At 46.8% G+C, this 25,491-nt stretch overlaps 1 protein-coding gene across 2 annotated transcripts; it reads left to right on the top strand.

The window, feature by feature from the left end:
* The first annotated feature begins 988 nt into the window (after positions 1–988).
* On the top strand, positions 989–22,430 carry Bfar (bifunctional apoptosis regulator). Of its 2 annotated transcripts, none has more exons than XM_048333317.1 (8): positions 989–1,204; positions 13,960–14,295; positions 14,764–14,932; positions 15,263–15,432; positions 16,599–16,743; positions 20,050–20,223; positions 21,322–21,524; positions 21,826–22,430. In XM_048333317.1, the coding sequence occupies exons 2-8, from the start codon at positions 14,033–14,035 to the stop codon at positions 22,016–22,018; spliced, it is 1,317 nt and encodes a 438-aa protein (XP_048189274.1). In that variant the 5' UTR covers positions 989–1,204; positions 13,960–14,032; the 3' UTR covers positions 22,019–22,430. The 2 variants fall into 2 exon arrangements, with proteins under 2 accessions (XP_048189274.1, XP_048189273.1); XM_048333316.1 differs by having other exon boundaries at positions 14,728–14,932.
* The last annotated feature ends 3,061 nt before the right edge of the window (positions 22,431–25,491 follow it).

Raw genomic sequence — 25,491 nt, 5'->3', positions numbered from 1 at the left:
ATATATGCTCGTGTGCAAGTACTGGGGTTTAAATTCAGGGCCTTCTGCTCTCACCTATCTTTTTCTCTGCAAGGCTATCACTCTTCAGGTTGAATCACATTTACATTTCCACGTTCAGCTTCTTTCTGGCTAATTGGAGATAAACTTCTCACAGACATTTCTGCCTGGGCTGGCTTTGAGCCTCCATCCTCAGATCTCAATACAGGGTTACAGTAGTTAGCATCACTGGCACCCAGCTAGTAAATTTTGCTATGTACCTTCTATAATAAAGTTTATTGCATACATATTGCCAGAAAATGAGTGCACACACTGACTAGCAAAGAACAATATATTTTTTTTCTTTTTTTTTTTTTTTTGCCAGTCCTGGGGCTTGGACTCAGGGCCTGAGCACTGTCCCTGGCTTCTTTTTGCTCAAGGCTAGCACTCTGCCACTTGCGCCACAGCGCCACTTCTGGCTATTTTCTATATATGTGGTGCTGGGGAATCGAACTCAGGGCTTCATGTAGGAGGCAAGCACTCTTGCCACTAGGCCGTATTCCCAGCCCCGCAAAGAACATTTTTAACCAACTTTTCTAGGTAGGAGAAAAACATATCATTTCAACTTAGCAACTTAACGTTCTCTAGGCGAGTTTAAAACATCAGCATGAGATCTCAACAGGGCCAGACGCCTTAGGGCTAAACGTGTAAAGACATTTTAATTCCCAGTCTTTAATCCATGGCTGTGATTTCCCACCCCCTCCACACAAAATGTGAAGATAAAATTGAAGAGAGTACTGGCAGGCTACGAGATATTACTCTTTGGGGCACTTCTGAACTAGGCTGTATCCTCTGAATAAAGAAACCACCAGCCTGGAGGAGCAATTACGGGAAAGCACCCGCCTGCCCCTGGAGGTGCAATTCCCCAGCTCAGGCCCTTAGTCAGTGAGTGAAGAGGAAGGGGCGGGGCCTGGTGGTGCGCAAGCGCTCTGGGCCTCCGTCTGGGCGTGGCCGCTCTAGGCGGCCCGGAGGTCGCGGGGTTAAGGTGGCTGTGTACGGAGTGCGACCTCTCTATGGTCGGGCGCCGGGGTATACCCTCCCTCCTCCCCATCTACTCCCGAGGGTCCCAGGTTACTTCCGGAAGTGAAGGCTTCACCTGCGCCTCGGCTTCCGCGGGGTTCGGGGACCCAGGCGCGATGGCCGGGCTGGCCCCGGGACCAGAGAAAGGGTAAGCTGAGGCACGGCGGGGGGAAGTTTGCAGACGACCCGTGGGCTTTACTTGGCGGGTGTGGCGAGGAAGCGGTTCTCCGGAGTCTCCCCGCGGGGTCAGAAGAGGCCCGCGGGCCTTTGTTCACCCAGGCCCAGGTCTCCCGGGCACTAGCCCGTGTCTTGGCCGCCGGCCCTCGTTTGGCTGGCTTCCCCTACCCCTTCCTGAGATCCCCAACGTCGGCACCGCGCCCTGGGCGTCATGGTCAGAGTCACTCCGCTCTAGGAGCCCCCCCACACCCCCCGCCAAGACAGGAAGGAGAGACGTCGCTTCCACACACCCGGGAGGGGGGCGAACTGGCGCCCGCCCGCCCGCCTGCCCGCCGGGACGGGCCCGGGCCCGGGCCCGTGACCCACCGGTTAGAACTAATCGGACCCGGGGTGAGGATCTATCTGGCCGAGCTTACGGCCTGTTGAGCTCAGCCCGTTCTTGCCCCGAGAAGGAGGTATTGCCCCCACCCCACCCCCTTGCTCTCTTAAAATAACGGAAGCGCCGAAAACGGGGAACGTGAAACTCCCAAGTCACGGTAGGGCCGGGCTTGAACCCCTGCCCTCCCGACTCGAGAATGTGAACTCGTGGCAAAAGTTAAGCTTGCTTGATGGGGGGGAAAAGAGAACGGAGGGGAAGCAAGTGAGGCCCGGCTGTCTCTCACTGGGGGATCTTCGGTTGGGGCCCGAAAGGTGGGTCCGCAACTGTGTCAGGAAAGAAAAAGGCAGAACCCCAAATGACCATGCCCTCAACTGTCCCCTCTGGGTCCTCCCCGCCGAAGCCCATTGGTCGATGCTTTGGTGTGGACTTGGCGTCACGCCGGGAGCAGCCAATAGGAAGGAGCGTTGCTTATCTTTAGGCACACGGCCTGGGCCAGCCTGGGCCGATTGCACGCGCCCAGGAGATCTGGTCGCTGCTATTTTGTAAACAGCCAGTCTGGTTGGTGTGCTGACCCTAGTGCTCTGTGTTTGTCTGGGTATTCTCACAGACCTAGGGAAAACACACACACACAAACGGTTTCTTTTTCCTCCAGTGTTGACACTGACACCAACAGATATTGTAGCCAGCATTCAGTAAAATGGCACTATTAATAATCCCAGTAAGGGGCTGGAAATATGGCCTAGTGGCAAGAGCGCTTGCCTCATATACATGAAGCCCTCGGTTCGATTCCCCAGCACCACATATATAGAAAATGGCCAGAGGTGGCGCTGTGGCTCAAGTGGCAGAGTGCTAGCCTTGAGCAAAAAGAAGCCAGGGACAGTGCTCAGGCCGTGAGTCCAAGGCCCAGGACTGGCAAAAAATAAAATAAAATAATCCCAATAATAACAACCAGTCAGTCACACAGCATGCCCTCTTTTGAGCATCAATGGATGCAGTTTGAATATCTCATCCTCCTCACTTCTGGACTATGTAGAGAAAACCCCAAGACTCAGGGAGAGTAAATGATGAGCTGGTTGGAAACACAGACCAGTCTCACTCCTGGGATCATGTTGTTTCAACTTTACCAGACTCTCCAGGGACATTACAGTCTAGGCATTGAGGGAGGGGGAGCCTTACACCAATACACAGAGGCGGGGTTGATTAACTTGAGTATGGAAGGACCTAATCACTTTTTGAGTCTTACAAGTGAGTACCTTTGACTCACAGTGTAGGGAGGGCTTTGTTGCAGATGGAACAGTATGAGGTTATGGGAAAATGCCAAGGAGTAGTATGTGAGGAGAGGAGAATAATCATAGTAACAGAAATGTATTCCTGTGTCTTGTTCCCAGAAATCCTGTCCAGGTATTCCCAACTTCCCAGGTGATTGTCATGGAGATGTTAAGAGCATTGTGATAAGAAGTAGGTATTTGTTGATTTGGTTTTCATCCACATATACCTGGAGCCCAGTATTAGACACTGTCAGGCATAATAGAATTCTGTGGCATGCTTCCTCACTTCAGGGATCGTAGAAATTGGAAGTGGCCGAAGCAATAGTGTATTAACATATATTGGCGGGGCGGGGCGGGGGGAGGTTCATGCACTTACTATGTGCCTAGGGCTATGCATATAATAGCCATTTTAATCCTTTCAGCAACCCCTTTTAAGTGTTGTTAATATGTTCATTTTGCCAGAACAGGTGCCTCACACCTGTAATCCTAGCTGCTCAGGAAGCTGCAATGTGAGGATTGAAGTTCAAAACCAGCTGGGGCAGGAAAGTCCTTGAGACTCTTTAGTTAACCCCCAGAAATGCGGAAGTGGTTGCTGTGGCTCAAAGTGGTAGAGCACTGACCTTGAGCAAAAAGCACTCAGGGACAGCGCTCAGGCACTGAGTCCTAGCCCCACAACCAACAAACATATGTGTGTGTGCATATATTGTACATATATATACATATGTATGTATATACATTTTGCAGGTGGCTGCTAAAGTAGACAAAGGTGAAATGATGTGACCAGTAGTTGTCTTTTGCAGGACTGAGGTTTGAACTCAGGGTGTCTTTTTTTTCTTTCTTTTTTTGGGAGGTCACTGAGGCTTGAACTCAGGGCCTGGGTGCTGTCCCTGAGCTTTTCTGCTCAATGCTAGTGCTCTACCATTTTGAGCCATAGCTCCATTTCTGGTTTTCTGGTGGTTAGTTAGAGATAAAGAATCTCGAAGTTTCCAGCTGGGCTGGCTTCAAACTATAATCCTCAGATCTCAGCTTCCTGAGTAGCTAGAATGACAGGCATGAGCCACAAGCACCAAGCTCACGGTCTGTTGTTAGGCTGGTGCACCATGGCTTGAGCCACATCTCTGGCCTTGTCTTGGAAATGGACTCTAACAAACTTTTCTGATCCAGATGGCTTCAGATCAGTACCCTGCAGGTCTCCTGAACTGTGCCAAGGGACAACAATGTATTCCTGTGCCTTGTTCCCAGAAATCTTGTCCAGGTATTCCCAACTTCCCAGGTGATTGTCACAGATTTTAAGAGCATTGTGATAAGTAAGGAGTCATTATTTGTTGATTTGGTTTTCATCCACATATACCTGGAGCCCAGTACTAGACACTGTTGGGCATGATATACCTAGAGCCCAGTATTAGACACTGTCAGGCATGATAGAATTCTATGGCTTGCTTCCTGACTTCAAGGGTCTTAGAAATTGGATGTGGCTGAAGCAAGTGTGTGTGTGTGTGTGTGTGTGTGTGTGTGTGTGGAGAGAGAGAGAGAGAGAGAGAGAGAGAGAGAGAGAGAGAGTCAGTCAATAAGCACCTGTTACTTTTCCAAGGAGAGAATAGACCTGGTGAGTGGACCGTTTCCATGCAGAACCTAGAGTCCCCCTCTGGGTTTGAATTGTACAATGAAGGGCTGAGTCCATGGCTCCAATGGTAGAGCCAGTACCACCAAAAAATGTTTGGGCTTTGCAGTTGTTCAGAGTTTGTGGTTGAGAATCAAGACATAGAGTGGATTAGAGATGAGTCTCTTGGATTTGTCTGTTCAGGCTGGCTTTAAATTGGGATCCTCAGATCTCAGCCTCTTTAGTAGCTAGGATGACTGGAGTGAGCCACTGGCACCTGGTGAAAGTCTTGACATGGCTTGCTTTTCTTTAGCAGCTTAGGGAGCCAGTAGTATTTCTGAGTGTGTTAGACAAAGCCCAGCTCAGTATTAGGCACTACTGTGGGAGTGTGGTTTGTTTTTGTTTTTTAAGTTTAAAACAAGCCTCTTCTAGAGGTTGTCTCAGTCCATTTAGGGACATGAAGCCCCAAAATAAAGAGGGTCACTTTTTTTGAGCTGGATGCCTGCAATTTTAAGTACGCAGGGGGCCAAAATTGGAGGATTGTGGTTTGAAGCCAACCTGGGCAGGAAAGTATATGAGACTCTTATTTCCTTTTAACCACCAAAAACACTGAAAGTAGAGCTGTGGCTCAAGAGATAGAGTACTGAGTTCAAGCCCCAGGACCAGCACCAAAAAGAAGAAAAAAAGATTGTCACTTTTTTTTTAAGTTGTGCAAAGACAGTTGTGGAGTTTTCTGTACTTCAACATAATCTGTGGTCTTCCACAGCCTGTGATCATATGTCTCATTACATGAGTATAACTTATAGAGAGCTCTTAAACATCAAAAGCCTTTTCATAATGAAAATAGCAGGATTTTGAGTTGTGATTTTATTGACTTCTTGCTTTCTTTAGGCTTTGTGATTCATAATATGTTAAAGTATAGTATATTAATAAACTAGTGTATTGGTAGCTTAGAGAAAAAATTAATTTTTCATTGTAAATATAAAGGTGATGCACAGAGGGGTTATAGTTACATAAGTCAGATAAAGCATATATTTCTCTCCTTTTTTCTTTTCTTTTTTTTTTTTGCCAATCCTGGGGCTTGAACTCAGGGCCTGAGCACTGTCCCTCAGCTTCTTTATTGCTCAAGGCTAGCACTCTACCACTTGAGCTACAGCACCATTTCCAGCTTTTTGTGGTACTGAGGAATTGAACCCAGGGCTTCATAAATGCTAGGCAAGCACTCTACCACCAACCCACATTCCCAGCCCAAAAGTACATTTCTTTTTGGGCAGTTTAACTCCTTCCCTCACTCTCCCAGTTAAAGAAAAAAATGTTAAGTGTAGGAATGAGCTGAGTCTACAAAGAATACATTTATTTCTAATATATGAGTCAAAAGTGAAGTGTGTGTACACTTGTGTGTGCATGTGTTTGTACACATTAAATCCAGAGTTTTGGCCTGTTACACAACCACTGTATCCCAGCCTCTTCCTTGGACATGTTAAAACTGGTAGTTAAGGTATGAGTTACTTGGTCATTATGGCAGTTTCTGTGTACCTCTATCTCTGTATCTGTGTCTCTTTCTGAGTTCCTGGAGATCTACAGCATGCAGTATGGGCTGCATCCTTGAATATCTGCCTCACAGTGAACGTGAGAGGACAGGCACAACCAGGTTCCCCTTCAGAATGCCCTCTTCTTGCCCAGCGCCACTCAAGGCATCAATCACTGCACTTCAAAGTTCAGGCAGCAAGTCGACATCTGAAAGAACTACCTTTGCCCTAGTCATTTCCAACCCTGCCAGGAAGAACATCTTTTGGAATTAGGAGGGGAAAAAGATACCATACAATCAGAGACGAGAAATGCTCTTCTGTAACAACAGAAGAGTCCATTTTGCTGTCTATATTACATACCCGTAGTGTTCCGTACTTCCTGCTATTTCTCTGTTGTCTTACTTCCTGTTAGTATATGGGTGGACACTCTTTGGACATTTAATATCTGGTGTGTTCTGCCAGAGTTTTGTGGCAGCACCAGGACCCTGGTGTGCCAGAAATAGTAGTCCCAATTCTGTGGTACGTGCTCCTCCGTTGGACAGTGTGCTCCCTAACTATAGCAGCTGGAGTTCACCTTCCACACTCTGGTCACACATAGTTTGTTTTTTCTCAGCTGTGCAGTAGCATCCCTGGAATGTGGCCTGCATAGTAACAGGACATCATCAGTCCTTTGAACTAATAACTTCCTAATTACTTCATCGGGACCATGTCTTTATGAGGATAGACTTTAAGTCAGATTGTCATTTAAGACGTGTCTTTGCCCTTTACTAATTAGGCCTCACCTGTAAAGGGAAGTGACAGTGATACTTTCCCCTGGGACTGCTGTGCCTTTCAAATTATATGGGTGCTGTTAATGTTAGAACTTGTCATTGTTCTGGATTTCCTGGAAATAGGTAACGTAGGAAGTAGCCTAACTAGAAGCCCACACAAGCCAAAATGTCTTTAGTCTTGCATTGAATGTTCTTTCAAAGAAATGACTGGAGACCATATTATTTCAGGCTAGACCTCTAGCTAGCCCTTAAAAAGATTATTCTCAGGATATCAGGATACAGTGGTCACAATAAATGTGTTTCCTTTTTAAAGAGAGCCAAGAAATTATCCAACAGTTTACTAGAAAGAATGTCAACATTTTTTAAATCCCCATTGTCATGAACACAAAGTGAGGTTAGTTATTAGATGAATTAAAAAAAAAAAAAAGACAGGGGCTGGGAATATTGCCTACTGGCAAGAGTGCTTGCCTCATATACATGAGGCCCTGGGTTCAATTCCTCAGCACCACATATACAGAAAATGGCCAGAAGTGGCACTGTAGCTCAAGTGGCAGAGTTCTAGCCTTGAGCAAAAAAGAAGCCAGGGACAGTGCTCAGGCCCTGAGTTCATGGCTCAGGACTGGCCAAAAAAAAAGACAGACAAAGAAAGATGGGGAGTAAGAGGGAGGGAGAAAGGGAGAGAGAGAGAGAGAGAGGGAGGAAGGAAGGAAGGAAGGAAGGAAGGAAGGAAGGAAGGAAGGAAGGAAGGAAGGAAGGAAGGAGTGAGTCAGTCCACTAGTGCTATTAACACTTTTTTACTTGCTTGCCATACTGACAATGCAAGTTCAGATCTGATCTACAATGTACAAACTCTGAAGCAACTGTGCACAGCTTTCTTCATCCTCCATGCTAAGAAATGTAAAAGTGCTAGAGCCAAACAATCCCAAATTGTATGCTTCAAAACTCATCTAAGTCAGGGCATTCACTCGCTTTAGCTAAGATGTATCTGGAACATTGACAAGTGAACCACTGAAGTACAGTACTATGATGTAATTTTCTTTTTCTTTTCTTTTTTTTTTTTTTGCCAGTCCTGGGCCTTGGACTCAGGGCCTGAGCACTGTCCCTGGCTTCTTCCCGCTCAAGGCTAGCACTCTGCCACTTGAGCCACAGCGCCGCTTCTGGCCGTTTTCTGTATATGTGGTGCTGGGGAATCGAACCTAGGGCCTCGTGTATCCGAGGCAGGCACTTTTGCCACTAGGCTATATCCCCAGCCCCATGTAATTTTCTTTTTTAATAAGCTTGAGTGGAACAGTCCTGAAGGATACACCAGAGGAATGCCAGGTTATCAGTTTAAGGTGTCAGCCACTTTGTCTCAGTCACTTTTGAATCCATGTTCTAAGAATTTAAAGTTTAGTCATCTTTCCTGAATTTGAGAACTTCATATCATGTCAGTAGCTAAGCTATGAGTAAAGAAGACTAAGGTGAAAGGCTTTTATTTATCGTAACTGCTGTGTCAATTGCCTGAGACCTTGATAGCTTTGTGAAATCTGGGAAATGCTTATGCACAAGGAAATATTGCCAACCTAAAGTTGCCCTTACAATAGTGTATTATCAATCCTTAGTGAAGGCTCAAAAAGAAAAAAAACAACTTGTAGCAAATCCATATCCTCATTACCACCCACGTGGTTCATCATCTCAGATAAACCATCAAATGTAGAGGAATCTTCATCTGAGTCAAATCTTCCTTGTCTCTTTAGTGATTGAAATCCACACTGAACCAATTAAACTTTGCTCTTTCTTGGGTTAAGCTACGCTATGATTGGCCAGATTCCCCTTTTTGTAAACAACATAAAATTGACCTGTCTTTCCTTTTTTGCTTGGTGCCACTTGGATCGATATGGTGGAAAAGATGGATTTCATTTAAATGTTTAAAATCATCACTTCTTCAAAGACAATCAAAAGTATGTCTAGATTTTTCGAAGTTTATGTTACCATCTTTACTGCCTTCATCACAAAATTCCATGAAGACATAGTACCTTGGATCATACCATTTTGCTGAAGCAGACTTCATGGTGTATTGGTCAGAGGGAATGGGGAATGGTTGGCAGTAGCAGAAGCAGCCTTTTTGTTTGTTCTTTGAGACAGGATCTCAGTCTGTAACCTGACCTGGCCTCAAGCATGTCATCCTCATGCCTCAGCTTCCCAAGTGGTAGGATTGCAGGCATGCACTACCACACCCTGCTGATAAATGTGTGTTGAATGAAGTAGACCCATAGTCATAAGCTGCTAATACAAACAGTTTGAAGGTTCCAATTCCTAAAGCACTAACCAGCATCACATAGTTAGATCTTTATAGGCTAAGGCATAAAAATTCTTAAGCTCAGAATTAATGCATTATTTGATAAGCCCAACAGAAATGTCTGTGCTCATTGAGCATCCTAAATGGTAGTGACTTTACCCTAAAGGGGTAACTAAAGACATAAACGGGCCAGAGGCGTGCTTCTATGGCTAGCAGCGGGCCCTGAATTCAAACCCCTGTATACCACCAGCAAGAGGACAAAAAAAGAAAAGAAAAGAAAAATGGCTGGGGATGAAGCCCAATGGTACAAAGCATGCCTTGCATACATACAGCCCTGGCTTCTATCTTCAACACCACACATGGGGGTGGAAAAAGCAACAGACAGGAAAGAGTAGTACCATGGCCTCCTCTCATGAAGCAACCTTCCAGATACATCCAGAGACCAGCTCCATGTCTAGACACCTCACTTCCAGGGAGACCATTTCATCCGGACTGGGAGATGGAGCAGTCCCAGCCTTCCTCTTCTTTTAGAGATTTTTTCAAGTTCTATTGAAGTGCCAGACACGTGAACCCCATTTTAGAATTAAACCCTGAGCCAATCAGATTGTACCTGTGTCCTAATCTTGCTTGCACACCTGATTGTTGTAACCTTGTTCTTTGCCTTTATAAGCCCTGTGTAATCACAGCTCGGGGCTCCCTCCTAACCTCCGCTGTGTCGGTGGGTAGGACGAGGGCCGAGTTGGCAGCTCGTTAAATAAAGCCTTGCCTTGCTTTTGCATTTCGGAGTGTCTGAATCTCGGTGGTCTTCTTGGGGGTGGTCTTGCGACTTGGCACAACATTATACCTTGGCAGGTGTGTCTTTTTTTTTTTTAATAATCCAAAGAAACCATTTACTTGCACAAGTGCATATAGTAAGATTAAACACTCATGTATCTTTTTTTTAAATTTACTTTATTGTTTTCATAGGGGTGCTATATAGCGCGGGTTACATTTCCATCCACCAGGTAATGAGTGTATTTCCTTTTGTACAGTGTCATCCGTTCCCTCATTCCCATTCCGTCCTTCCATCTCCACCCATGAGTTGCATAGTTCACTTTCATCAGTGTCTAGCACAGCCTATGCACTCCACTGCTGCCCCTTTCCACAGTGCCCTCCCTCCACCCGCCCACAGATGGGCATGTGAATACACCATATATAAGAATACAAAGTCATCAGAAAAATAACAAGCAAGGAAAAAAGTCCTTGGTTTCTATATCTTTGGAGTTCCTTTCAGTATGTATATTATGCATATGAAGAGGTGCTTGGGTATTGTACCTTTTTTATTCTCTCCTAGGACTGTCCTCTTTTGGTTTCACTGTGTATCTAGAATCCTGTGTAATTTGTCACCCAGTGCGTTTTAGATCTAACTTCCACATATCAGGGAGAACGTGTGCCATTTGTCTCTCTGACCTTTTTTGTTTGTTTGTTTTTGTTTTTGTTTTGCCAATCCTGGGCCTTGGATTCAGGGCCTGAGCACTGTCCCTGACTTCTTTTTGCTCAAGGCTAGTACTCTGCCACTTGAGCCACAGTGCCAATTCAAGCCATTTTCTATATATGTGGTGCTGGGGAATTGAACCCAGGGCTTCATGTATACGAGGCCAGCACTCTTGCCACTAGGCCATATTCCCAGCCCCTGTCTCTCTGATCTTGGCTTACTCGCTAACATGATTTATTCTAGTTCCATCCATTTCCCTGCAAATGACATTTTATTCTAATAGCTGTGTAAAATTAAATTGTATATAGGTACCACCCATCTATTGTGGGGCATCTGGGTTGTTTCCATATCTTGGCTATTGTGAATAGTGCGGCAGTAAACATGGATGTGCAGGTGTCCTTGTCATATCATTGTTCCTAATGTTCAGGATAGATGCGTAAGAGTGATATGGCTGGGTTGTAGGGAGGGGTCTGTGTTTAGTTTTGGGTTTTTTTGTTTTATTTTATTTATTTATTTTGCCAGTCCTGGGGCTTGAGTTGGGCTTGGGTGCTGTCCCTGAGTCTCTTTGTGCTCACTACTAGTGCTATACCACTTGAGCCACAGTACCACCTCTGGCTTTTTCTGAGCAGTTCATTGGAGAGAAGACTTTTCTGTCCTGACTGGCTTCCAATCACAATCCTTAGATCTCAGCCTCCTGAGTAGCTAGGATTACAGGCATGAGCAACCAGCCCCTAACTATGTTTTTTGTTTTGTTTTGTTTTGTTTTTTTGCCAGTCCTGGGCCTTGGACTCTGAGCACGGTCCCTGGCTTCTTCCTGCTCAAGGCTAGCACTCTGCCACCTGAGCCACAGCGCCCCTTCTGGCCGTTTTCCATATATGTGGTGCTGGGGAATCGAACTGAGAGCTTCATGTGTAGGAGGCAAGCACTCTTGCCACTAGGCCATATTCCCAGCCCTCTTTGACATTCTTATCTCTTCTTCTGAGAAGTCTCTCCTTAGCTCCCTTGCCCATTTAGTGATTGTTTTATTAAGTTTCAGAGAGGTTAGTTTCTTGAGCTCCTTTGTAAACATTGGATATTAGGCCTTTGTCTGGTATATTGCTGGTAAAGATCTTTCTCAATCTGTTGGGCTGTCTTTCTAGTTCAGTAATTATGTCCTTAGCTGGGCAGAAACTTTTTATCTTAATGTAGTCCCACTTGTCAAGTCTCTCTCCTATCTGTTGTGTCCCTGGGACTCTGTTCAGGAAGTTCTTGCCTTTGCCTCTAAGTTCTAATGTCTGTCCTACTCTCTCTTGCAGTAGTTTCAGAGTTTCGGGGCTGACATTGAGGTCTTTGATTCACTTTGAATTGACGTTAGTGCATGGTAAGGAGCAGAGATCCACTTTTCATTTTCTGCACGTGGCTGTCCAGTTTTCCCAACATCAATTGTTGAAGAGGCTATGTTTTTTAAACCACTGTTTATCTTTGGCTCCTTTGTCAAATATCAGATGACTATAGGTATATATGGTTTTATTTCTGGGTTTTCTAATCTGTTCCATTGATCTTCTGATCTATTTTTGTGCTGGGTAGCTAGGATTAGAGGCACCTGGCTAAGATCCATTTATCTGGTGACCGGGGCTCTTCCATGACATCCCCATAATAGGCTCTATGGAAGAGTTTGAAATCTGGTATTGTGATATTGCTCACATTGCTTTTTTTTTTTTTTTTTTTTTTTTGCCTAGAATTGCTTTGGCTTCTAGGTCTTTTGTTGTTTCATACAAATTTTGGGGTTGTTTTCTCTATCTCAGTAAAGAACATTATTGGGATTTTGATGGGGATTGCATTGAATGTCTATGTCACTTTTTAGCAGTATGGCCATTCTCACAGTATTGATTTTATTTATCCATGAACATAGAAGGTCTTTCCATTTCCTGATGTCCTCTGAGTTCTTTCTTCATATTTTTATAGTTTTCCCTATAAAACTTTTACATCTTTGGTTAGATTAATTCCCAGGCTGTTTGTTTTTGTTTGTTTGTTTTTCAGGCTATTGCAAATGAAATTGTCATGATTTCGATTTCTGTGTGTACACTTTTGGCATACAGAAAGGCTACTGATTTTTTTTTCCCAATCCTGGGGCTTGGGCTCAGGGCCTGAGCACTGTCCCTTTCTTTTCTTTTCTTTTCTTTTTTTTTTTTTTTTTGCTCAAGGCTAGCACTCTACCTACTCTATCTCTCAAGTTGAGCCACAGCACCATTTCTGGCTTTTTCTGTTTATGTGGTGCTGAGGAATCAAACCCAGGGCTTCGTGCGTGCTAGGCAAGCACTCTCCTGCTAAACCACATTCCCAGCCCAGGCTGCTAGTTCTTGTGCGTTAATTTCGTATCCTGCTACTTTGTTGAAGTGGTTGATCAGCACTAGGAGTTTGAGGGTCGCATTTTTGGGGTCCTTTAGGTATCAGATCATGTCACCTAGCAGGTATGTCTTTAGAAAACTTAGAAAGAGGGCTGGGGATATGGCCTAGTGGCAAGAGTGCTTGCCTCGCATACATGAGACCCTGGGTTCGATTCCCCAGCACCATATATACAGAAAATGGCCAGAAGTGGCGCTGTGGCTCAAGTGGCAGAGTGCTAGCCTTGAGCAAAAAGAAGCCAGGGACAGTGCTCAGGCCTTGAGTCCAAGCTCCAGGACTGGCAAAAAAAAAAAAAAAAAAAAAAAAAAAAAAAAAAAACTTAGAAAGATTTCTGTTGGGGGATGTCATGGAAGAGCCCCAGTCACCAGACATGGGTTCTTTCAGTCCCTTGGTGATCCTCATCTTTAAGTTTGTTGCTATTCACCGTCTAAAGTGCAGGTGTTTCTCCCCCCGCTCTGAAGCTGGCGAGAAGCTGTGATGTAGAAATGCTAGCAAGAGCTCAGAGTAGCCACTTTCTGTACCAGCAGCAAGTAGCTCATTTATAATGAACACAACTCCAGAAGTTGATTGACCTGCGGCTCTCTAGCCTAGAAGCCCCATCATACACCCCCTCTGTTGACTGGAGGCAGTCCATGACGGGCAGGAACAAAAATGGGCCAGGCAAGCAACAAATGAGGCGAGCAGGGGCCACAGGGACCTGCCCTGACTGGCACCCACTGCCGAGTTCCTCAGCTGCCATTTATCATGAAAGACAGGTTATCTAACCCAGATAAAAGGATCTTAACCAGGTGCCTCTAATCCTAGCTACCCAGGAAACTGAGATCTGAGGATCTCAGTTCAAAGCCAGCCCCTTAGCTGTTTTTCTTCAAGGCACAGCTCTACTTCTGACCCGTTTGTTTGTTTGGTGGTGCTTAATTGAAGATAGTCTCACAGACTTTTCTATCCAGGCTGGTTTTGAACTGCTATCCTCAGGTCTCAGCTTCCTGAGTAACCAGGAGATCCAACACCTATGTATCCTATTTTATTGATTCTTTTTTCTCTAGATTGTCTGATGTTTGAAGCATTTTCCTGAGTCTAGAATTTTCTATGTCTCTGGGTCCTGGAAGTTACTAAGCGATGGAGGAGGCCGAGGAAACGGACGGGATCAGGACAGGCCTGGAGAAGGACACCACTGCCCATAGCCTCCGCCCTCAGATCTCAGTCAGCGAGTTTTCCTGCCACTGCTGCTACGACATCCTAGTGAACCCCACTACTCTGAACTGTGGGCACAGCTTCTGCCGCCACTGCCTGGCTTTATGGTGGGTGTCTTCAAAGAAAACAGAGTGTCCGGAATGCAGAGAAAAGTGGGAAGGCTACCCCAAAGTCAACATTCTCCTCAGGTAACCGTGGGCATGCTGGGAGTGACTGCATGGGGGGAGGGGGGGCACCACGGCCACTCACTCTCCCAGGGGACTGTCATCCTTGGCCTTCATTCTGCATGAAGCTGCATGGTAGCTCATACCTGTAATCTTCGCTACTGAGGAGGTCAAGATCTGAGGATCACAGTTCAAAGCCCGCCAGGACAGGAAAGTCTATGAGACTCTTATCTCCACTAAAAGCTAGAAGCAAAACAGTGGTTCATACCAAAGAAGTACAGAAATACCATGCAGGCCCTGAATTCAAGCCCCAGGACTGGCACTTAAAAAAAGAACAAAAAAAACCAAACCTGTAGTCTCATAAACACCTGCCTATTTATTACTCATGCTGACTTTTGGATTATATTTAGCCCCGCAGACAGTCTGACTGTTCTGGTCTTCCCGCCTTCCTCTTAGGGACGCCATTGAAAAGCTGTTTCCAGATGCCATTAGGATGCGGTGTGAAGACATCCAGCACAACAGCGATGTCATCCAAAGTCTCGCGGCCTTTCAGAGGCTCGGAAATGACCAGCTGCCCTCGGCTCCTAACGCAGGCCGTGCGAACCAGCAAAGAGGAGGGGGCTTCTTCTCCGGAGTGCTCACCGCCTTAACCGGCGTGGCAGTAAGTAACTCATGCACATGGTCAACAGGCGTGTTGACCATGGAAAATAATCATCACCCATAGTTAGCTCTGTCCTCTGTGTGGCCTGGGTGCCATCTTGGCCCCAGTACAGAGCTAGGGAAACAGGGAGGAGTCAGGTCTGCTTGAGATAGAATGTTCCATGCTCAGTACCACAGTGCTACAGAAATCCAGGTGTTTTTCCAGCCCCGTGGATGGGGTCAAGGGTGCCATCAGCTCTCTTCCCCTCTCTGCCCCACCCTGCCCAGCCCACCCTCGCATCCTCGGGAGCTGTGGCCCCTCCACGTTCTGAGGCCCCTGTCCGTCTTCCAGGTGGTCCTGCTGGTGTACCACTGGAGCAGCAGGGAGTCCGAGCATGACCTCCTGGTCCACAAGGCCGTGGCCAAATGGACAGCTGAAGAGGTTGTTCTATGGCTGGAGCAGCTGGGCCCATGGGCCTCCCTCTACAGAGACAGGTTTCTATCCGAAAGAGTAAATGGAAGGTGAGGAGAAACTCATGCCACACCCCACTCATTGAATGTATGTTTGCAGTGTGTTTATAGTGCTCGTAGACATGCACACCCCAGAAAGATGCTTCTTACCCTGTAAGAAAAACTTGTCACCCTGCAGTGGGCAGCCCCTGGCAGACAGCACTTGGCTCTCTCTCTTCCTTTCTCTCCAAAAAAATGCTATGCCTGTTCTAGACCTTTTGCGTTATTTAGCCGTACAGCCCATGGTCTCTGGGTCTAGTTTCCCCATCTTATAGACTTTTCCAAGTTCGGCTGTGCTATAGCTCACAGCCATGCTGCATTTGCCCTTGTGACATTGTAGCGACCGCTGAATCAGCTCCATCTTGATAAACTCCATTCCTTTGTTAATGTGAATAACGCTCCACTGATCTTAGTGTGCAGAGTTTTGGTAGATATCTACTTTCAGTACTCTTTCATTAGAATAGAATGGCTGGGTCATTGGTTAATTCTGTGTTTCCTTTCTTCCTCCTTCTCCTCTTCCTGTAGTGGGATTTGAACTTAGGGCATTTGCTTGCTCAGCATGCTTGTCTAGGGCTGGTTCTCTACCATTTGAGCCACATCTCCAGCCCAGCTTTTTGATGATTAATTGGGGATGGAGTCTCCTGGACTTTTCACTATTGCTTGGCTCCATGCACACACTTTTTTTTTCCAGTCCTGAGGCTTGAACTCAGGGCCTGAGCACTGTCCCTGGCTTCTTTTTACTCAAGGCTAGCACTCTACCTCTTGAGCCACAACTCCACTTCTGGCCTTTCCTGTTTATGTGGTGCTGAGGAATCGAACCCAGGGCTTCATGCATGCCAGGCAAGCACTCTACCCCTAGGCCACATTCCCATTCCCATGCACACACTTTTAAAATTGAAGAATTTGTGAGAATCAGAGTCTGTCACTGAGTCATGAAAGGCATAGGAACAGAGCGCCCTGGTGTGCTTTGGGCCTTGGTTACAAAGTGTCCTTATGCTGCTACTCTACAGAGCTGTCCAGTAGCTCAGCTGTGATTGATGGAAGGTTTGCAGACAGTCATGTGCTTAGATCTCACCTTACCCCTGCCGTGTCCACACCAGGTAAATGGATCCCACTGTGGAAGAGCTGCTTCTAGTGCCCAATCTCAAAAGAAATCTTCTCCCTCCACCCCTCCACAGATTGCTTTTAACTCTGACAGAGGAAGAATTTTCCAGAGCGCCTTATACCATAGAAAACAGCAGCCACAGAAGAGTCATCCTCACAGAGCTAGAGCGCGTGAAAGCCCTCGGTGTGAAGCCCCCCCAGAACCTCTGGGAATATAAGGTGAATTTTTCCTTTTGAAAAATGGAGTGTGTAAGCTGGGCGCTGGTGGCTCATGCCTATAATCCCAGCTACTCAGGAGGCTGAGACCTGAGGATCTCAGTTCAAAGCCAGCCTGGGAAGGAAAGTCCAAGAGACTCTCATCTCCAATTAATTACCAAAGAGAACAGAAAATGGAGCTGTGGCTCAGGTGGGAGAGCACCAGCCTTGAGCTTAGGAAAAGCGCCCAGGTCCTGAATTCAATGTGTGCCAGGACCGGCACACATAGAAGAAAAGAACATAGAGAATGATAGCAATCGCCTGCAGAAGAAAGAAAAGCCCCCCCCCCCTTCGATGGAAGCCCCCTTCCCATCAGCCCTCCCTCTCCAGGACCCTTTGCACTGCACTGGGCACTGGCCCTGGGGTCTGTGCTCCTCCAGCGGCCATGGGAGGTCGTGTGAACCCCCTCTAGCCTTAGTGTAGGAGGCGCAAGCTGGGCTTGCCTGCTGGGAGCTTCTCCTCTGGGGCTCTTTGGTAATAATCCACCACCTACGTAGGGGGCCATACATGCATTTCCTCGTTGATGGGCACCGTGTTCACTATCAGAGCTAGTGGGAAGGTGCAAATGTCATCTGGGTGTGCAGGATACAGATTTGGAGTTTCTGAAACAGAAAGTTGGTGTGCTTATGTGTTTTGTATCACTATTTTTTTTAAAAATCTCTACTTCTGTTGTGTCACAAGTTATTGGCTTGATAAAGTCTAATCAAACACTGAACTTTCTGTGGCTTCTGTGTGTAGTCCCACTATGGCTTAATTTTTAATATCTGCAGGTCATCTTCAAATCTATCATCTAGCAGTGACCTTCGATTTAGAATACTTTAAAGTATACTGGCACAAGCCTGTAATTCCAGCACTCAGGAAGCTTAGCAAGAGGGTCAGAAGTTCAGTCTAGGATAACTAACAAAACACTACCTTTAAAAAAAAAAAAGTGCTGGGAATGTGGCTTAGTGATAGAGTGCTTGCCTGGCATACATGAAGCTCTGGGTTCCATTCCTGAGTACCACATAAACAGAAAAGGCCAGAAGTGGCGCTGTGGCTCAAGTGGTAGAGTGCTAGCCTTGAGTGAAAAAGAAGCCAGGGACAGTGCCCAGGCCCTGAGTTTAAACCCCAAGGCTGGAGGGGGGTGAGGGAAGGGGGAGGAAGATAAGGGAGAAGAGGGGATAATTTAAGTTGTCTTTGATCCTAGCATCAAGACAGAGGATCTTTTTTTTTGCCAGTCCTGGCGCTTGGACTCAGGGCCTAGGCTCTGTCCCTGGCTTTTTGCTCAAGGCTAGCACTCTGCCACTTGAGCCACAGCACCTCTTCTGGCCTTTTCTATATATGTAGTCCTGAGGAATCGAACCCAGGGCTTCATGTACACGAGGCAAGTGCTCTTGCCACTAGGCCATATTCCCAGCCCTAGCACAGACGATCTTATGGTCAGTCCTTCTCCACACAACCCCTCCCAGGGGGTGGCCATTTGGCAGTTAACCGAAACATTCCCCACTCATGGTGGCCTGTGCCATTCCTTCTGAGTGCCAGGAAGGAGGCCTATCCCTTGGCATCTTTCTCACCATGCTTTTCTTCCTTATCTGATGGAGTTGGCAGTACCTGGATTGCTTGGGTTCCACTGGCGCCCATACTGGCAGCAGAGCTGATGAGGCGTGACGTGGCTGTTCCGTCTCCTCCCTTGTGCCTGCCACACTCTAGCTGCTCTTACTCAGGCTTTCTTCCAGGACCTGGCTTCCTCCGAGGTGTGTATCCTCAGTGACAGCAGCGCCACCCCACTGGGGCACAAGCCATGTCTTAGCACTGACAGTGGTTCATGGGCCCCCACCAGCTTGCAGTTCGTAAGCTAATGTATGCATCTTACTAACTTTTCTGTAAGGATTGTGAAAAACTTTTACAGCACTGGGACTGTAGCTCAGAGGGATGATTACAACTGTCTAACATGTGCAAAGCCCTAGGCTCCATTCCCAAGTACCCCAAAATAATAATAATATACTTGCTACATTTGCTATGACCTTATTAGTGTTCAATGGGTTTTCTTCTTACGTGTCAAAGATATTTAAGAGTTTGCCAGGACCAGAGGTTCATACCTGTAATCCTAGCTTCTCAGGAAGGTGAGAGCTGAGGATCACGGTTCAGAACCAGCCCAGGCAGGAAAGTTCATAAGACTCTTATCTCCAATTAACCACCAACAAGGTAGAAGTGGATCTGTGGTTCAAGTCCTAGTAGAGTGCTAGCCTTGAGCAAAAAAGCTCAGGAACAATTCCAGGCCCTGAGTTCAAGCCCCAGGACCAGCACACACAAAAGAAAAATATTCAAGTTTTGTTTTGCTTTGTTTTTTAAGGTAGGGTCTTGACTATGTAGTCTTGAATTTTGGTCTTCCTGCCTCAGCCTCTTGAGAACTGTGATTATAGGTGTGTACCACCATACCTGGCTCTAAGTGACTCTTGTACCTTTTCTGCCCCTGGCCTGGAATGAACCCTCTCAGAAATGTTTTTGTGCTGGGGGTAGAGCCCAGCACCTTGGTCCAAGTATAAAAGCATTCATTACCTTTGAGCCATATTCTACCCCACAAATTGGATATTACTAAAGTATGTAATTTTGTGAATCTGGAAGTATGTACATATGTGGGAAGCCATCACCACAACCAAGATGGCGAACACATCCATCACTCCCAAGTTAATTCCTGCCCCTTTGCAAAGCCTACCTCCCACCACTACACGCAATAGGTGACATGCATTCCTCTAAGGACAGGTGACCTTGAGCATCTCCGTGTGTTTTTATGCCTTCTTTACCTGATGCTCCCAAGTATCAAGAAAGCTAGATTATAAAGTTACATTTACAGGGCTGGGAATGTAGCCGAGTGATAGAGTGTTTGCCTGGCATGCATGAACCCCTGCGTTTGATTCCTCGGTACCACATATACAGAAAACAGCCAGAAGTGGCGCTGTGGCTCAAGTGGTAGAGTGCTAGCCTTGAGCAGAAAGAAGCCAGGGACAGTGCCCAGTCCCTGAGTCCAAAGCCCAGGGCTAGCAAAAAAACAAAGTTACATTTATTTATTTTAGTGCTGATACTGAGGCTTGAACTCAGGACCTCACACTTGCTAAACAGACATTCTACCACTCACTAAGCCACATCCCCAGCCCAAGATTAGATCTCTTTAAAACAGCCCACCTGGTGGGTTTCCTGCCTCTTCTTATTACTTACTTGTTGGAGAAGGAGCCCAGGTGGGATCAGCCACCATGACGGCCACATGCCCCTGTGCCTGCCCTGTCCCTGCAGGCGGTGAACCCTGGCCGGTCCCTGTTCCTGCTCTACGCCCTCAAAAGCTCCCCAAGACTTGGCCTGCTGTACCTGTACCTGTTTGACTACACAGACACCTTCCTGCCCTTCATCCACACCATCTGCCCTCTTCAGGAGGACAGCTCTGGGGAGGACCTCCTCAGCAAGCTCCTGGTAGGTGGGCCAGGCAGTGCACACAGAACCAGCCAGCCTTCCTGGGAACTTGGTAGGGGTGATACAAAAGAAAAATGCAAAGCCAGGCACCAGTGGCTCACACCTGTCATCCTAGCTCATCAGCAAGCTGAGATTGAGGATCGTGGTTCAAAGCCAGAGCGGCAGGAAAGTCCGTGTGAGACTCTTTATCTCCAGTGAACCACCCAAAAACCCAAGTGGAGCTGTAATCAAAGTGGTAGAGTGCTAGCCTTGAGCAAAAGAGCTCACAGACAGTGCCCAGGCCCTGAGTTTAAGCCCCACAACCAACAAGAAAGAAAGATGCAAACCATCCCATTCCTAGAGACCAGAGAGTCAGCCCTCTAGACTTGAAGGATTTAATTTTTAAAAATATAAAAATGGTTATTATTACTATAATGGAAGCTGGTGAAGGTCCTGACCATGTCTAATTTAATAAATCTCTTACTGGAACCCACAAAGAATGGTAGCTTGCTCCACTGAGCCCTAGGTCAAGTGCTCCACAGAAACCAGCCAGAGTGAGACGGACCAGCGCTGAGATCAAATGCTATGGGCAGGGCCCGTCCCAGAGGCTTCCACTGCTAATGAGCTGTGGCCCAAGTCACCAATGGCATTGTCATATCAGCTGACTCATGGTTATGTGTGCTGTGCCACCCTGAGCATTTGTTAGCCTTCCCTCTTAGATTATTTTAGAGCTGCTAGGCACCGATGGCTCATACCTGTAATCCTGGATACTTAGGAGGCTGAGGTCTAAGGATTGTGGTTCTAAGCCAGCCTGGTCAGGAAAGTCCTTATCTCCCATTAACTACATACAAAAAAAGCCAGAAGTGGAGCAGTGGCTCAAAGTTGGGGAATCCCTTTTTTACTGGGGGTGGTTTTTTTCATGTCTATTTGGTTACTTGAGCGTGAATGAATGCTCTTTGAGAGTCTTGGGGGGCTACTCCTGGTCTATTTCGATGGAAACATGCACGCGTGACATACATTAATTTAGACTGTTAGGTCCGTGTACGTGCATGCACATGCGTAGCTCACATCCAGCACGCGCGCTCGCTGATGGCCCCGTTTTGTGTGACCTTGTGGAAGGACCTGAGGGAGCCCACCTGGAAGCAGTGGAGGGAGTTCCTCGTCAAGTACTCCCTCCTGCCGTACCAGCTGATGGCCGAGTTCGCCTGGGACTGGCTGGAGGTGCACTACTGGACCTCACGGTTTCTCATCGTCAACGCCATGCTCCTCTCCGTGCTGGAGCTGTTCTCATTCTGGAGGATCTGGTCAAGAAGTGAACTGAAGTAAGGGCGGTTTTCTAGCACAGCTCTGGTGGGAGTAACAGGTGGGGGAAGAAAGGTGTGGGGCAGTAGTTGAGATGGGGTCTTGCTACCTTTCTTGCCCAGGCTCAAACTATGATTCTCCTGACTAGCTAGGATCACAGCTGGCAGGGCCACTGGACCCTGGCTGCCCCAGGCTTTGCTAACCCTTCTTTCCCTGTAACGCTGTGTCCTGAGAGCTGAAGCCCCTGCCAGGCCAGGGGAAAGGTTCAGGTCAGAGCCCTGGGGTGGCCCGCCCCGCCCTGACCAGCTCTTGTCTTTGCAGGACAGTACCTCAGAGGATGTGGAGCCATTTTTGGAAGGTGTCCACGCAGGGACTGTTTGTGGCCATGTTCTGGCCCCTCATTCCCCAGTTCGTATGCAACTGCTTGTTTTATTGGGCCCTGTACTTCAATCCGATCATTAACATCGATCTCGTGGTCAAGGAAGTCCGGCGGCTGGAAACTCAAGCACTGTGACTGACCTGGAGGTGACACCTGTGCCCCAAGGCTTAACCCGTGAGGAACGGCGGAAGCAGACTTCCTGCATCTGCCCCTGGAAAAGCAAGGTGCTGCTGCTGATGCGAGGCCTCAGCCAGGTCCTCCCTCTCAGCCTGCGGCACCCGGGCAGCAGAACCCGATGTCCCAGCGCCCAAGGACTGTGGAGGTGACAGAAGAGCTCCCCCTCCCACCAGCTCCTTTCTCACAGGGCCTGGGGGGGAGCCTGCCATCCTTGGGGGATGCCACATGCCATCAGAAGTGACCCCTCCCCCCCCCCCCCGACCTCAGGGAGGACAGAGGTGCCCAGAGCCTCTCTCTCACCAGGTCCTGGGTGAGGCCCACCCTGTGAGGCAAGTGTAGGAAAACAAGGATTTGCCATAGGCATAGCTATAAAAATACATAGGAAAAACCAGAAATCAGTCGGCCACTCTTATGCACTGCTAAGGCAACTCCGATGAGCAGTGGTGGCTGTTTTCTGTAATCATTGGAAGTTTGCTCCCTTTCTATTGGGGGGTGGGTGCCCAGGGGGGTGTCAGGCAGTTCAGGCTGAGTTGAGCCAGGCTCCTTAAAAGTATTGCTTGGGCTTTGTTTTGTTTTTAAGCATTTGACCTGTAAAATAAATCCAAGGTAGTCTTTGTTGAAGGAACCATTTTCTAAGTTGACCTCACACTGTATAATGCGTAATCTTTATTGTTCCATTCTGTATGCACAGCAGGTCTAATTGCTGTAATTGTGACTTGTGGGGGGTGGGGGGGTGTCAGAGCTGAGACCTCCCCTTTCCTCCTCTCTGCAAACAGCAGGTAAATGAACTATGAGCTCATCAAGGCTGGCTTCGGAAACAAGCTTATATCCAAAGTGTGTGTGTGTGTGTGTGTGTGTGTGTGTGTGTGTGTGTGCGTGTGTGTGTGTGTGTGTCCCCAGAAGCCTTTCTTTAACACTTTCTATCTTTGAGTGAACATTTCACTCCAATTTTGCTTCTGAAAGTTTGATGAAATTACTTGAAATAAAAATAAAGATTTTTATACAAATGAAACTTATGTGCACTGAAAAGAAACTGATTGTTTAGGAAATAGAAATGTCTGAGTTTGGGGCTGGGAATATGGCCTACTGGTAGAGTGCTTGCCTCATATACATGAAGCCCTGGATTCAATTCCTCAGCACCACATATATAGAAAAAGCCAGAAGTGGTGCTGTGGCTCAAGAGGTAGAGTGTAGCCTTGAGCAAAAAGAAGCTCAAGGACAGTGCTTAGGCCCTGAGTTCAAGCCCCAGGGCTGACAAAAAGAAATGTCTAAGTTACATGATAAAATCTGCTAGCCAACCTCAAGTTCTCAGCTGTAGCCCCCCACCTGGAAAAGGCCTCCAAAGAATGATCCAGAATGTTCTTCCTCCTGCCAGAGACAGAGAAGGCTCAGTGGGCCTGCACAGTGTGTGTGTGAGCCAGGCCTAGGCCCTGCATGGTTACTGTACCCTTCCCACAAGAGGTGGTAGCTGGCCATGGGTGCAGCCAGAGCCCAGACTGACCACAAGATGGCTGAGTGCCCATCAGTGCGCTCTACCACCTGTCCACACCCTGCCTCCTGCATGGGTAACAGCCACAAAGGAGACTGGCCTAGAGCAAACAGCTGGGCACATGCTCCCCTCTGGGAGTACCAGGCACCCAGGGCAGATCAAGATCCTCTTGGGGGGGGGGGTGGTGTCCAAGGGGTCCACAGAAAATATCCACACCCTCTGAAAATGCCATTTCTCCAAATCCAGACCAAGGAATAATTTTAAAAAAAAATAGGGGTGGGGGGAGTTTGGGGAATTTATTTACAAGCATCCTCACCAAAACAATTGACAAAAACAGGAGCTAGCTCTCAAGTCTGTCTGTGACCTATCACATAATGATAGGTCATACAACTCTTAGGGCTTTTTTGGTTTTTGTTTTTCTGTTTTTGAGGGCTAAGGATGGAGCCCAGACCCTTTGTATACAGTAGGCAGGTACTCTGCCACTGAGTCACAGCCCCGCCTAATAGAACTCCTCAAGAGGAAGTTTCCATTGTTGTTTGTTTGCTGAACTCAAGGCTTGTTTCTAGGCTCGGTTCCAGCCACTCCTCCAACCCACCAAAGATTGTTTTTTCATGACCTTATGAAAATTATATATCATAGTCTCAACTATATATATATATATATATATATATATATTGTTTTTTTCTTTTGTTTTTGTTCTCTTTGTTGAGACAGGGTCCCATTGTAGTCCAGGCTGTTTTCAAACTTGATAGGTAGCTCAGGCTGGCCTTCAACTCTTGATCCTCCTGCCTCAGCCTCCTGAGTATGAGGATTATATAGGTGTATGCCACCACGCCCAGCCTTGACTACACTTTAAGAAACTCTAATGCAGAGCACATTCAAATGCTAACCATTATCATTCTGGAGCATGGAATTATAGTAGAGGGATTTTTTTTTCTTGCTTTATTATATTCTGTACTTTTTTTTTCTTTTACTTAAGGGTCTCGAGCATGCTTTACCCTCTGCTCTGCTTTTTCTTTTTTTTATGGTACTGAGTATAGAATTTAAACTGTTGCACCTGCTAGATAAACACTTTGCCACTGACTGAGCTACACCCATCCCAAGCCCTGGATTTTTTTTCTTTCTTTATAGATGGGTCTTGCCATATTACCCATGTTAGCATCAAACTCCTGCCCTCAAGCCATCTTCCTGCCTCAGCCTCCCCAGTAACTGGGACTATAGCCATACACTAACTACCATACCTGGGTGCTAAGAAATAAATTTTTAAGTGTTATAGGCAGTGGGAGAGGGAAGGCTCTATTACTGCACTCAGACATAACAAAGGTGGTATATCACATGATCATCTGACTTCTTTTCTTTTCTTTTTTCTTTTTTTTTTTTTTTTTTTTTTTTGCAGTGCTGAGAATACAACCCCAGGCTCTACAGGCAAGTTCTCTTCCACTGAGCCACATCTCCAGTTCCCTCACTTCCGGTGTGGCCTTGCACATAGCAAGATGGGCACTCACATTTAACCACTAGCTGTCAGCTCATAGTTGGAAGGGAGAGCCTTCCAGTGAGTTAATCCTCAAAACTGATGTCAAGCCAGGTACTGGTAGCATGACTATAATCCTAGCTACTCAGGAGAGAGCTGAGAATTCCAATTTGAAGCAAGCCTGGGCAGAAAAGTCTGTAAGACTAATCTCCAATTAGCTAACAAAAAGTAAGAAGTGGAGACGTGATTCAAGTGGTAGAGTGCTAGCCTTGAGCAAAAAAAAGCCCAGCCCAGCCAGAGTACAGGAGGCCCCGAATTCAAGCCCCAGTATACACACACACACACATACATACAAAATTGATACCAAACCCAACCCAATTGTGTGTGTGTGTGTGTGTGTGTGTGTGTGTGTGTGTGTTTTAATAATATACACCTAGGGCTTTTGACCTTCATCAATCAGTAAATAAACAA

This window comes from Perognathus longimembris, chromosome 23, assembly GCF_023159225.1.
Source record: "Perognathus longimembris pacificus isolate PPM17 chromosome 23, ASM2315922v1, whole genome shotgun sequence".
NCBI lineage: Eukaryota > Metazoa > Chordata > Mammalia > Rodentia > Heteromyidae > Perognathus > Perognathus longimembris.
This window is presented reverse-complemented; position numbering and strand designations above follow the sequence as displayed.

Coding starts and splice junctions, on each gene's coding strand:
- Bfar (XM_048333316.1), top strand. CDS start 14,033: ATGGAGGAGGCCGAGGAAACGGACGGGATCAGGACAGGCCTGGAGAAG. Junction 14,296..14,727: donor AAAGTCAACATTCTCCTCAG/GTAACCGTGGGC, acceptor CCTTCCTCTTAG/GGACGCCATTGAAAAGCTGT. Junction 16,744..20,049: donor AGAACCTCTGGGAATATAAG/GTGAATTTTTCC, acceptor CTGTCCCTGCAG/GCGGTGAACCCTGGCCGGTC.